At 45.7% G+C, this 11307-nt stretch overlaps 1 protein-coding gene across 1 annotated transcript; it reads left to right on the plus strand.

The window, feature by feature from the left end:
* Positions 1-3747: 3747 nt before the first annotated feature.
* LOC121059922 (olfactory receptor 14C36-like) lies at positions 3748-4674 on the plus strand. The gene has a single exon (XM_040537152.1). It carries the CDS (start codon positions 3748-3750, stop codon positions 4672-4674), a length of 927 nt encoding a protein of 308 aa, XP_040393086.1.
* Positions 4675-11307: the final 6633 nt, after the last annotated feature.

Raw genomic sequence — 11307 nt, forward strand, 5'->3', positions numbered from 1 at the left:
GCTCTGGAAGCTATGTCTCAGAAAATGTGAGCCAGCCCCACACCTGGAAATTTTCAAGAGCCATCTGCATAAGAACTTGAGTAAGTTTCTGTGATCCTGCGTGGAGCGGGAGGTTGCCTATTGAGGTCCCTCCTAGCCTGGTGATGCTGTTGTGCCTTCTCTTCCAGATGGCTAGGTTCAGAAAAGCACTCAGGTTCTCTCTGACCACAGAGGAATCACACTAGGTGCAGGGGATCTTCCCTGGTACTGCAGATAGCCCTGATCTCATCCTTGGCTTGTCCCATCCTCTGCCTTTTTCTTCTCTGTCTCTTTCACCAGTTTCATACCTCTCAGAAAGAATGGTCTGCTCTAATACATTTCCTACTGCACAGTGGCTTTCCTTTTTGTACCCTTGTGTGGTGTTTATCAGATGGGCACTGATAGTGAATGGAGTAAGTCTTAATATGTCTGACCATGAAAATTAACATATATGGCTCCTGTGTGAGAAGCACATGTTGCCTTCTTGCTTTCCAGTTAATAATCACCATGAAAGTAGTTTGGATTTTGATGTTTTGATGGAACAAACTGGCACCTGCCAGAAAGCATGCGATCCTTCAGCTCCAATGCCAACACCTGTAGAAACTGGGAATTTACAGTACATGTACTCTGAACTGCCCCTGCACTCCCTGATTTGAAAATTACTGTTGTACCCCAGTGTCTGATTACTGTTGCACCTCAAAATGGAATTTCTGATTTAAGAGCAGAGTCAGAAAAATGGCACATTATATCCAGACCCCACTCCCCATACCATTCACCAGTCTGGGCAGTCTGAAAGCCAGGTGGGAGATGGTGCCTGACAGTTGAGTATCAATACCTAAATGACAACATGGAATTAACACATGATGGGTTTATCCATCTTATTACTGAAAAGAGGTTGGCCATATCCCTTTTTCTCCCACACTTCATAAACATTTATTTATATTTATAGGCATTTATTTTATTTATAAATATTAATAAGATCCCCTCTGTGTCTTCTTTTCTCAAGGCTGAACAGACCGAGGTCTCTCAGCCTTTCCTCATAGGGGAGATGCTTCAGGCCCTGTATCATCTTTGTGGCTCTCCGCTGGACTCTTTCCAGGAGATCCCTGTCTTTATTTTTGTACTGGGGAGCCCAGAACTGGATACAGTACTCCAGGTGAGGCCTGACCAAGGCAGAAATACTGCTATCTTCTCAGAGACAGCACCATCAGGGTGAGCCGTCTGCCTGCAGACATTAACAGCTGACAGACTAGAGCATCTATAAAAGGGAACCTTGAGAGACTCCAGGATTTTGCCTAGAGAAACATCTTGACAAGCAGAAGAGCCTAGACCTGCACCATCAGAAGAGTAACCTCCTACATCAGGGTGAACTGGGACCCTGCTGACTGAGCAGTGCCCAGGAGGGGGAGGGTCTGGGCACTACGAGGGATGCCATATGAGCAGTGGTGCCTGCTCACCAGGAACAAGGCCAGCTTCATAAAGAGCTGCCTTACGAGGAGCATGGCCACCAGGAAAATCTGCATTATCATACTCAGCTTAGATCTGGTGTGACACCACATGGACAAGGGTCAACAGCCAGAAGGGAAAGAAGAGCAAGTCTGGGAGTCCCTAGGACAGCAGTGTGGAGAGGAGCAAGGACTGTGGCAAGACTGAAAGTTCCAACAGAACCGAGGTCTTTGTGTCCATGGCTATTTCTGTTCTCTCTGCCTCTGAGGCCTATGAGAAGACAGATTATTGTTTAAGCACCAGGGCCTCAGTGCCTCCTTGCCGCCACCCATGAACCAGGCAGGGGACAGACCATTCTGCTGCACTTGGCCATGCACGTCCCCATCTCCTACGCCCTTCCCAGGGGCCAGGAGTCAAGGCCTGGCCCTTGTGTTTGGTGAAACACGAGCAGTAGTTTTTCTGTGCATCAGTGTCACTTTCACATTGCCTTTGTCTACTTGTCTTCACTACCTCCAATACTATGCTCTAACGAGCTCCAAGGGAGGCTATGTCAGTGCTGGCCCTCAGGGGGGCATGCCAGGAAAGTTGCATTTGACTTGGACTTCTTGAGAGATTTCTTCAATTTCCTCTTAGTGCCAGCATTTCATGGGCTCATCACCAAACCCACCAGAGGGGTCATTACAATGCCTTGGGCTGGGCCTCTGCTGTTGAGCTGGGCTGGGCTCCTGGGACAGAGAGAGCTCCTGGCAAGAGGAACATGGTGCAGAGAGACAGCTCTGCCCATGAGCAGCTCCTCCGCACAGTGCAGAAGGGCTGGAGGTGTGCAAAAACAGAGGACAGTGTGAGGCAGGACAGTTCTGCAGACTCTTGACACTGTGAGTCTCCGGCTGCAAAGTAATGTAGATTCAGTTGCCAAAGGGTTCTTCTACAACTGGCACATCTGATGACTGATAGCATCTGTCAGGATGCCTCTCTCTGTTTCTCCAGCACAGAGTAGAAGATGTTTTAGAGAATGGCATTTATGACTGGATTTTTCAAGAGGAAGACCAAGACAGGGTCTACCTGAAGGGTAAGACTTTTTCTGGAGTCTGTGCTTTCAGATTTCTGCAGTGGAGGGGAGGCAGATTTCATGGTAATTGGTTGTTAGGATTGTACAGGAGACTGAGACTCCTAGAGCATTGCACTGAGAGATCAATATGATAGCGATGAACTTAAAGTCCCTTCAGCCACCACAGCTTAAAGACTGCAACATTACATTTGTGACCTTTCTCAGGGCTTACTGGAGATGATCTTTAAGCGCTGCAACCCTGTGATGCCTATGGACAGTGCCCTGTCTTTGGGAGGTGCCTGCAGGCCAGACCTGAGCACACAGCATTTGCAATGAGCATGAGCTGCCTTCCCTGCAGCTGGAGCTGCAGCAGAGGAGGGGCTCCTGAGTGTCTGTATGTCCCTCCCTGGCCTTGCCTCCCATGGCAAGCATGGTGACATTCCTTCTGGCTTCTCCATCTGGACATACTGCTGCTGTTCTTGTTTCCAGGCTGGCTAGGGGGATTCAGATGTATATGGAGTGAGCCCTTGGTGTGCTTGGCTGGAAGTGGAGTACAGGGACAGGGTGAGGGGGCTGGAGATGTGCACTTTGAGCCTTGATTCTTCTGATCTCAGCAGTGTCCAGGTGAACCTCTGAGTGTAATTGTCCTGAAGCTCGAAGAGATGCCAGCACAGGGCAACTGAGACTAGGACTGACTGACAGCCTGGCTGTCCTCTCTACAGGACAATCTGCACTTAAGGGACTGTCCCTTTGCCTCTGATGATCCACAGGTTTTCACTTGGAGTGCAGCAGAAATGCCGAGGATTTCTGCCTTAGAAACACCCCTCAGATGCGGTGGGGCAGCTGGAACAAAACAATAACAACAAAAAATACAAAAAAGAAAGCCCCACAACCCTGCTCTGCAGTTGGGTGAACTGGGAGCAACAATGTGCACAATCTCCAGATATCAAGAGTGAATTGAATCTGGGATTACCCCATGTTCCTCTTCACCTCTTGCTGTAAGGCAGAACTGACTCCTGCATTGCCCACAGCAGAGCCCCCTGCTCCCAAGGACATTCTCAGGCAGCATTAATCAGAACTCTTGAAAGTGACCTGCCAAATGTCTGCCTGGAAGTGGGCAAGTGAGTTAGGGGGTTTTAATGAGAAATTGAAATAGTTTATTCTCAGATAACTCTGTGGTAAATTATCACCATCTTTCTATTCCTTGGGCAGGGCCCCATGCCCAGAACCAGCAAATGCCCAACAGCAGCTCTGTGAGCGAGTTCCTCCTGCTGGCATTCGCAGACACACGGGAGCTGCAGCTCCTGCACTTCGGGCTCTTCCTGGGCATCTACCTGGCTGCCCTCCTGGGCAACGGCCTCATCCTCACTGCCGTAGCCTGCGACCACCGCCTCCACACCCCCATGTACTTCTTCCTCCTCAACCTCGCCCTCCTCGACCTGGGATCCATCTCCACCACTCTCCCCAAAGCCATGGCCAATACCCTTTGGGACACCAGGACCATCTCCTATGAAGGATGTGCTGCCCAGGTCTTCTTTTTAGTCTTCTTGGTTGGAGCAGAGTATTCCCTTCTCACTGTCATGGCCTACGACCGCTACGTTGCCATCTGCAAGCCCCTGCACTACGGGAGCCTCCTGGGCAGCAGAGCTTGTGCCAAGATGGCAGCAGCTGCCTGGGGCAGTGGCTTTGTCCATGCTGTCCTGCACACTGCCAACACATTTTCACTGCCCATCTGCCAAGGCAATGCTGTGGACCAGTTCTTCTGTGAAATTCCTCAGATCCTCAGTCTCTCCTGCTCAGATTCTTACCTCACAGAGATAGTGCTCATCATGTTTTCTGCCTGTTTAGGTGTTGGTTGTTTTGTCTTCATTGTGCTGTCCTACGTGCAGATCTTCAGGGCTGTGCTGAGGATGCCCTCTGAACATAGCCAGCACAAAGCGTTTTCCACGTGTCTCCCTCACCTGGCCGTAGTTTCCCTGTTTCTAAGCACCATCATGTTTGCCTACATAAAGCCCCCGTCCATTTCCTCCTCATTCCTAAATGTGATGGTGGCAGTTCTGTACTTGGTAGTGCCTCCAGCAGTGAACCCCCTCATCTACAGCATGAGGAACCAGGAGCTCAAGAATGCAGTGAGGAAACTCTTTGGATACCTGCTTCTTTAGCATCAACAATGTGCCTATAATACTAATGGGACACCCAGGTTATTGGAAAAATCTCTTAATACAATATCTTGTAATTATTTTTTTTTATTATCATTGTTTCCTAAAAAAATGTGATTTTGATTTTATGTTATTCTTAGCATCTTGCCTCTTAATTAATTTATTTACTTTTCCCAATCATCTCATGTATGTATAGGAGTGGCTTCTTGTGTAGATAAAGACAACAAAGAAGCCTTGAGAACTCAAATGGTCTCAGCTGCTGTTTCTTCCCCTTTCCTCTGCAGCTGGGGGAGAAGCCCCAGCATGCAGGAGTGGCTCAGGGCCAAGAGCCCAGCTACCACATGGAGGAGCAGCCCCAGTGGCCCTTTGGGCTGCCCCTCAATGCCCGGTAGGCTTTTCCCTGGCTGGAAGGGGACAATTTCCCAAACTGGGGCAAGCTGATGAGTACCACCATGGCCACTTGAAGGGACCTGCCTTTGAGTCTTTCAGCCTAAGTTTGCCACAGATGACCCAAGATGGTTCATGGATGTTCAGGTGTCTACAAAGAATCAGCCAGAGTTTCTTACATTCCAAATGACCATTTCGTCTATGGGTCAGTCCCAAGAACCCCCTCACTTCTCTTTGGAGGGGTTTCATGTGCTGGACTGGGCTGCAGTTACAGGGACAAAGACCTCTACTGCTGGCAGTAGAGGTGCCTTAGGAAATCCACTCAGCTCTGTCTGAATTTCCCAAAGGGCTCTGGTCTCCTTCAGGTCCTTTCTGACAGCTGCCAGACACAGGAAAATACTCATATAACAGAGCTCTGCAGGTGTCACTGCTTGAGTGAAGAGAAGGTTCACTTAATAATGGAAAGTCCTCTTCACCTGCCAGGTGAAGAGAAGGTTTGTCCAGAGAGTGTCCTGCTTCAGTAGTCTGCTTTTACTACCTGCCCAGACCTCCTAAGAAGACACCATGGATCAACGTAAATGGGAGAATGTTGCTATCACTTTTTGCCTGATCTCAAGAGCTACGAAAAATATCTGTAATCATGAAAAAATCCTTCTTTATCAAGTGCTCATAGCAGTCTTCCTCTTTAACTACATTTCTGAAACTTCACTAATTAGTTGTGCAAGTCTTGAAGACTTAAGGAAATTGCCAGAACAGACATGGCTTGTTAGGGCGTTCGGCATTTTAATGACCCCAATGGTGTATTTGGTGCTCAGGTACTGTGAGGAGACTGAAGAACCAGAAGGTAAAGACAGAGCAAATAACAAAGATTCTTGGAGCAATAAACTGGCCCAGCTGAGGGTCAAAATTGGCAAAGTCTCCCAATGGACATATCTGACCAGATAATTGGAGACCATGATTTTAGATCGGCTAAGAGCATTTTGCAGATGGCTCTGATGCTGAGAAAAGCCTTGGCTTGTATGAAGCAGAAAGGCCAAGCCCTGAGCCCAGCCCTGGGAAGAGAGGTCCTGTCCCTCATCTGTGCGGCAGTGGGATGTGGGCCGTGTGATGCTGAGTGCAGGACAAAGGTATGACACCACAGGGCCTGTCTGTGGGGTGGCAAGAAGGCAGCAAGGCCTCAGTGTCATGAGGACAATGTGTCTCCTCATAGGCCTCAGTGGCAGAGACATCACCCATAGCCAAGGGTACAAATACCTCCATCCTGATGGACTCTCCAGCCTCTAGCTGTCTCTTTGCTCAATGGCCCTCTTCCCAGGAGCTTTATCTGTCCCAGGAGCCTGGCCCCATTTAGCAGCACAGCACCTGACCATAATATCACTTGCTCTGTCCCATTGGGCTCCCTTGAAGAGTCCCCAAGTCCTCAGGGCTGACAGACTCTCCTGGGGTATGGTGTTTGAAAGCAGACTGAAATCTTCACCAACTGCTCCTCTCTGAGCAGGAAAGACAGATTTTAGAAGCGTGGTTTAGAATTAAAGAATCATATAATCATTAAGGTTTGAAAAGACCTTGAAGATCATCTGCTTCAACCACCCCCCTACCACCAATATTATATACTAGATCATGTTCCTAAGCACCACAACCAAACTTCCCTTATACACCCCAGGGACGGTGAAGGTGAAGTGTACGGTAGGTGAAAGTAGCGCACCTGTCAATAGAATGTGCCTAGCAAGCGACACGCAAGGCAGTTGCTTGCCAGGCGCTGAGCGATGGCCATCAAGTCATGTTAGCAGTGAAGGGGAAGCGTATGGTAGGCGAAAGCAGCGCAGTGGGATAGGTGCGTTGGGGAGGTTGTGTTGGGTGTTGGCCTCCCCCCCTGCAGTGATGTGGGCACGGGTGGGTGTAGGGGGTTAGTGAGTGTAGCATAGTGAGGTGCAGAATGTGTGCGAAAGCATGGTGGTGATGGCGGTGGTGGAGGAAAAAAAAAGGTGGTGGGGTGTGGGGTCTGTGGAAGGCGTGCAAGGCGTGGAGGGTGTGTCGGGGTCAGGCAGGTGCAAAAAGAGGGGGTTGAGGGACCAGGCATCTTGGTAGGGTGGGTGGAAAAAGGATGCTCGCGGAGCGTCCTGGGTCTGGGCTCAAACCGGCAACCTCAGCCTTTGCCCTGGGCCGGGTGAGAGGTAAGCATCACAACTGCAGTGCTACGGTTGGCCCCTGGTAAGGGGGGGCACCTGTCAGTTGATATACAACATACTCCCTGCCTCAGTCCTGTCCTTGTGGTTGATATACAACATACTCCGTGTGTTAGCTAAAACCTGCAAAACCAACATGCTTTCCCTTGTTCCCTGTCTGAAGTCCCCCCTTTTCTTTATCCTAAGCAAATTCTTTGCTTATAACACTCCTTCTTGATTCAAAGTTTTCATAAAATTCTTACCAGTTTTTACTTGGTGCTTGATTTGGTTACACTTCCAGGTTTCATATTCATCTAGCGCTTTTATACAGCACCAAAATGCACACTGTACTAATACACAGGTTAAGAATACTAGTAAAAGCAAGATCTATATTCCTATAAACAATTGCTTAAGCCAAGAAAAGTTGGGTAACCAAGAGGTCAATTTATTCTGTAATTCTCGAAAACCCCACAAGGTGTCATCTTGGACTACCTTATGTAAGATATTGGTCTTTTCCCAAATATTTTTGAGATCAGTCTCAATTTGCCCTGCCTCATTTACATACATACAGCAACTAATATTTATTAATGTGCATATTTCCCCTTGGGAGGCTAATAAAAGGTCTAGTGCCTAAAACATTCTTATCGATTTGTTCTAGTTGCTTGCCCAAAACTATAATATGTTGTCATAAATATTGGTTTCCTACTTGTGTTAGATTTTCTCCTTTGTATGGCATTTGGTAAGGCCTGCCATATGCTGGTTTTGGAGACACACACCATTTCCTTCCTAATGTCTGGTAGCTGTATGAGACTCCCATTTGCTCTAGTACCTGCCTCTACAGGCCAGGGGAATTTACACCCCCAGTCTGGTCCCTAATCTATTCACACCTGTGAAGCAGTAGCTAGTGTTACCATAAAAACTGGTCAAAGAAACTCTCTAAGACTCAATTTGGAGTTTTAGAAAGTGGGCATTCTTTGGTTGTGTACCAAATACACAGGGCATCAATTCACCTGCTGTGTGTGCGGAATTGTTCAAGCTACAAGAGTTGCATACAATCAAAACGTATATATTCATTGGATTTCCTAGAAATAATCAACATATTCATACTATTTCCAATATCTCATTAAAATATTCAAAAGTCCCTGACACATGCGCAATTGTTTCTACTGGTCTTTCGGGAGTCTCTGGTGGTTGTCAATAGTCTTACTATGTTTGCTGCTTGAACCAGTTCTTGTGCATGCTCAGACCATCACTTTCTTTTTTATCTTCTTGTTTTAATTTAGGCATGCATACTAAGCTAAGTCATTTACACATCCAAAGACATGGGCATACAATGATTTCCTAACCTATTCTTTTCAGACACATCCTCCAGGCCTAGTTTATGTTGCCCCCTGCCCTGTCCTGGGATACAGTTCTGTATGGTCTTATAGGTAAGGATGACTAATTAGTGAGTAAGGTAACACCAGAGATACAAAATTTCTAAACTTCCTCCTATCTAACTAAACATAGTAAAGGTTTGGCCTATCCATTCATAAAACATTTTGGATTTGGCTCTATTATTCTGTCATGGAGAGAAACGTATGTCCTGATTCAGTATCACTAGCCTCTAGACGTTGCAGCCATCTCGCATGCACATACCAACACTCACCCTAGTATCTGCTTTTTGGGACACACACTGTTCCCATCCCAGTGGTTAGTGGGGATAATCTTACTGAAATAAACATTCCGACATTCCATTCTGACATTCCATGCCCACTTATCAATTAGGATCATTGACTGGTTTGTTTCTCGTTACTGCTGTGGGGGCCCAGAGAGGACAGTCCTGGATGACCCACTTAGAGGTCACTGATGTTCAAAGTACCCTTGGGCTACATTAAGGTGACATAACACCAAACAATCTATTGAAAAATTTTATTGATGACAGAAACTATTCTGGCTGAAACTGATTAAACCTAGTTTTTAACTGGAGCTATTTAAACCTTGTTATTTTTTTTAAAAAAAAAAAAAAAAAAAAAAAAAGGCTGATCAGCCCATAACATACATTGAGAGAGAGAGAGAGAGAGAGTTAAAAAGGCAGAAGTAGAGGAAAAGCCCAGATAACCACCCTGGGTTCCAGCAACATCTCTGCTCCAGTTGTTGTGTCTGTGATGTTGGTGGGGGCACATGTGGCCCTCTGAGTTGTGTTATTTTTGAATTAGTCCCCACCTCCAGCTCTTGCTTCGTACGCTAATTATTCCAAGACTGTGTCCCAAGACCTTCTTGAGAGAGTGTTGGTGTGGGGGGAGGGCGTTGCTGATGCCTTTCTCCCCCAGCTACAGAACCACTCGTGCCAAGGTGTTTCAGATGCTTACCCGAGAAAAGGAAATAGGCCCCAGGAAAGTGGTATCCCACCGCCACAGGATCCTCTTTTCTGACAGTATCTTACCTTGTTAGCATTATAACACCTTTTCTCTGGCAAGTTGACAAGTGTTTTGAGGTTTGTTTTTTTTTTTTTTGGCTTTTCAGTCTCTTGCAACTGCCCTTGTCATTTGTTAATCAGGTATGTGTCTCTCTGTGGTTTTGTTTATGGCTTCCTCCTTTTCTCATCATTCATTTTGTTTTATTGAAAAGACCCTTGACCGCATACTCTTAAAGGAACAGAAGATTTCTCCTTCCATATAACTTTAGAGTATTTACTGTATATCAGATCTTACTCTGGTTCTGGTCCAAATGAGCTGAATAGATCTGGCATTTGTCTTCAACCCTGTGATATGAAACATAAGATTATGTCAATGTAGGGCTAACAGACACAGTATTGTTACAGCAAGGCTGGTGGAAGTTGCAGTTCTTTCACATACAACTTCAGTCGGTTATGAATAACTGGTCTGGATAGGTTTGGATAACTCTTTTTTGGTAATAGCCAATATTCCAATATGATTTTGAAAAAACAAAGAAACAACAACAACAAAAAAAAAACCACCACAAAACCACATTATTATGATTTAAACAAACATATGTATTCCTCCACTAAGATCCTTACATCAGAGCAGAATAGTTTTCTTATGTGTTGGGTTTAGTCATCAAAGCACTCCCATGTATAGGAAGGATCCATTCACACACAAAAGCAACCCTGTAACAGATTATTCCTTGAAAAACAATAAACTTGCAGACCATGAGCAGTCAGGTGATGACTGAGCCAGCAAATAAAACTGTCTTAGTGGTCTTACTCATCTATACTGCCAGAAGGAAGTGTGTTTTTCCCCATTACACTCTAACCTGTATCTCCGCAACCTACCGACTGACCTAACAGTGTACAAAACAGTTTGTTCCTCAAACGTCTTTCACCTCTTTGTTCCTCAAACATTTGATCCGAGGATCCAATACTGGATCAAGCACAGCACAAAAAAATGAACACAATTGCAGTGGAAAGCACTCCACCTAGTGTGTGTGCTGAATTGTTCAAGCTACAGGAGTTATATACAACCAAAACATATATATTCATTTGATTTCCAGAAATAACTAACATATCCACACTTTTTCCCAGAACTCATTAAAGCATTAAAGTATGTAAATATCCCTGACATAAGGAAATAGGCCCCAGGAAATTGGTATCCCACCTTCACAGGATCCTCTTTTTTTTTTTTTTTTTTTGTAAATGCACTTTTTTTTTTCTACTGGTGGTCTTTTGGGTTTTTCCAATGTTATTCCATAGACAACTTAGGCATGCATACTAAGCTAAGTCATTTACATGTCCAAGGATATATGAGCTTGGACCACGAGGACCATGGTTTGGGCCAGAAAGACCATGAGTTCCTCTACTAATCTTTTCAGACACATCCTCCAGGCCTGGTTCATCATTTACACATACAAAGTTTCTAAACTTCCTTCTGTCTAACTAAACATAATAAAAGTTTGGCCTATCTGTTCATAAAATATTTCAGATTTGGCTCTATTATTCTATCATGGAGACAACCTTATGTCCTTCTGATTTGGTATCAATAGGTACTCCCCCAGAGGATGCTGCCTCTCTCCTTACTACTTAGAAATCTCTCTCTCTCTTTTTCAATTTATTTATTTATTTATTTTATTGAGGAATTGCTTTTGT

This window comes from Cygnus olor, chromosome 25, assembly GCF_009769625.2.
Source record: "Cygnus olor isolate bCygOlo1 chromosome 25, bCygOlo1.pri.v2, whole genome shotgun sequence".
NCBI classification, from domain to species: Eukaryota; Metazoa; Chordata; class Aves; order Anseriformes; family Anatidae; genus Cygnus; species Cygnus olor.

Coding starts and splice junctions, on each gene's coding strand:
- LOC121059922 (XM_040537152.1), top strand. CDS start 3,748: ATGCCCAACAGCAGCTCTGTGAGCGAGTTCCTCCTGCTGGCATTCGCA.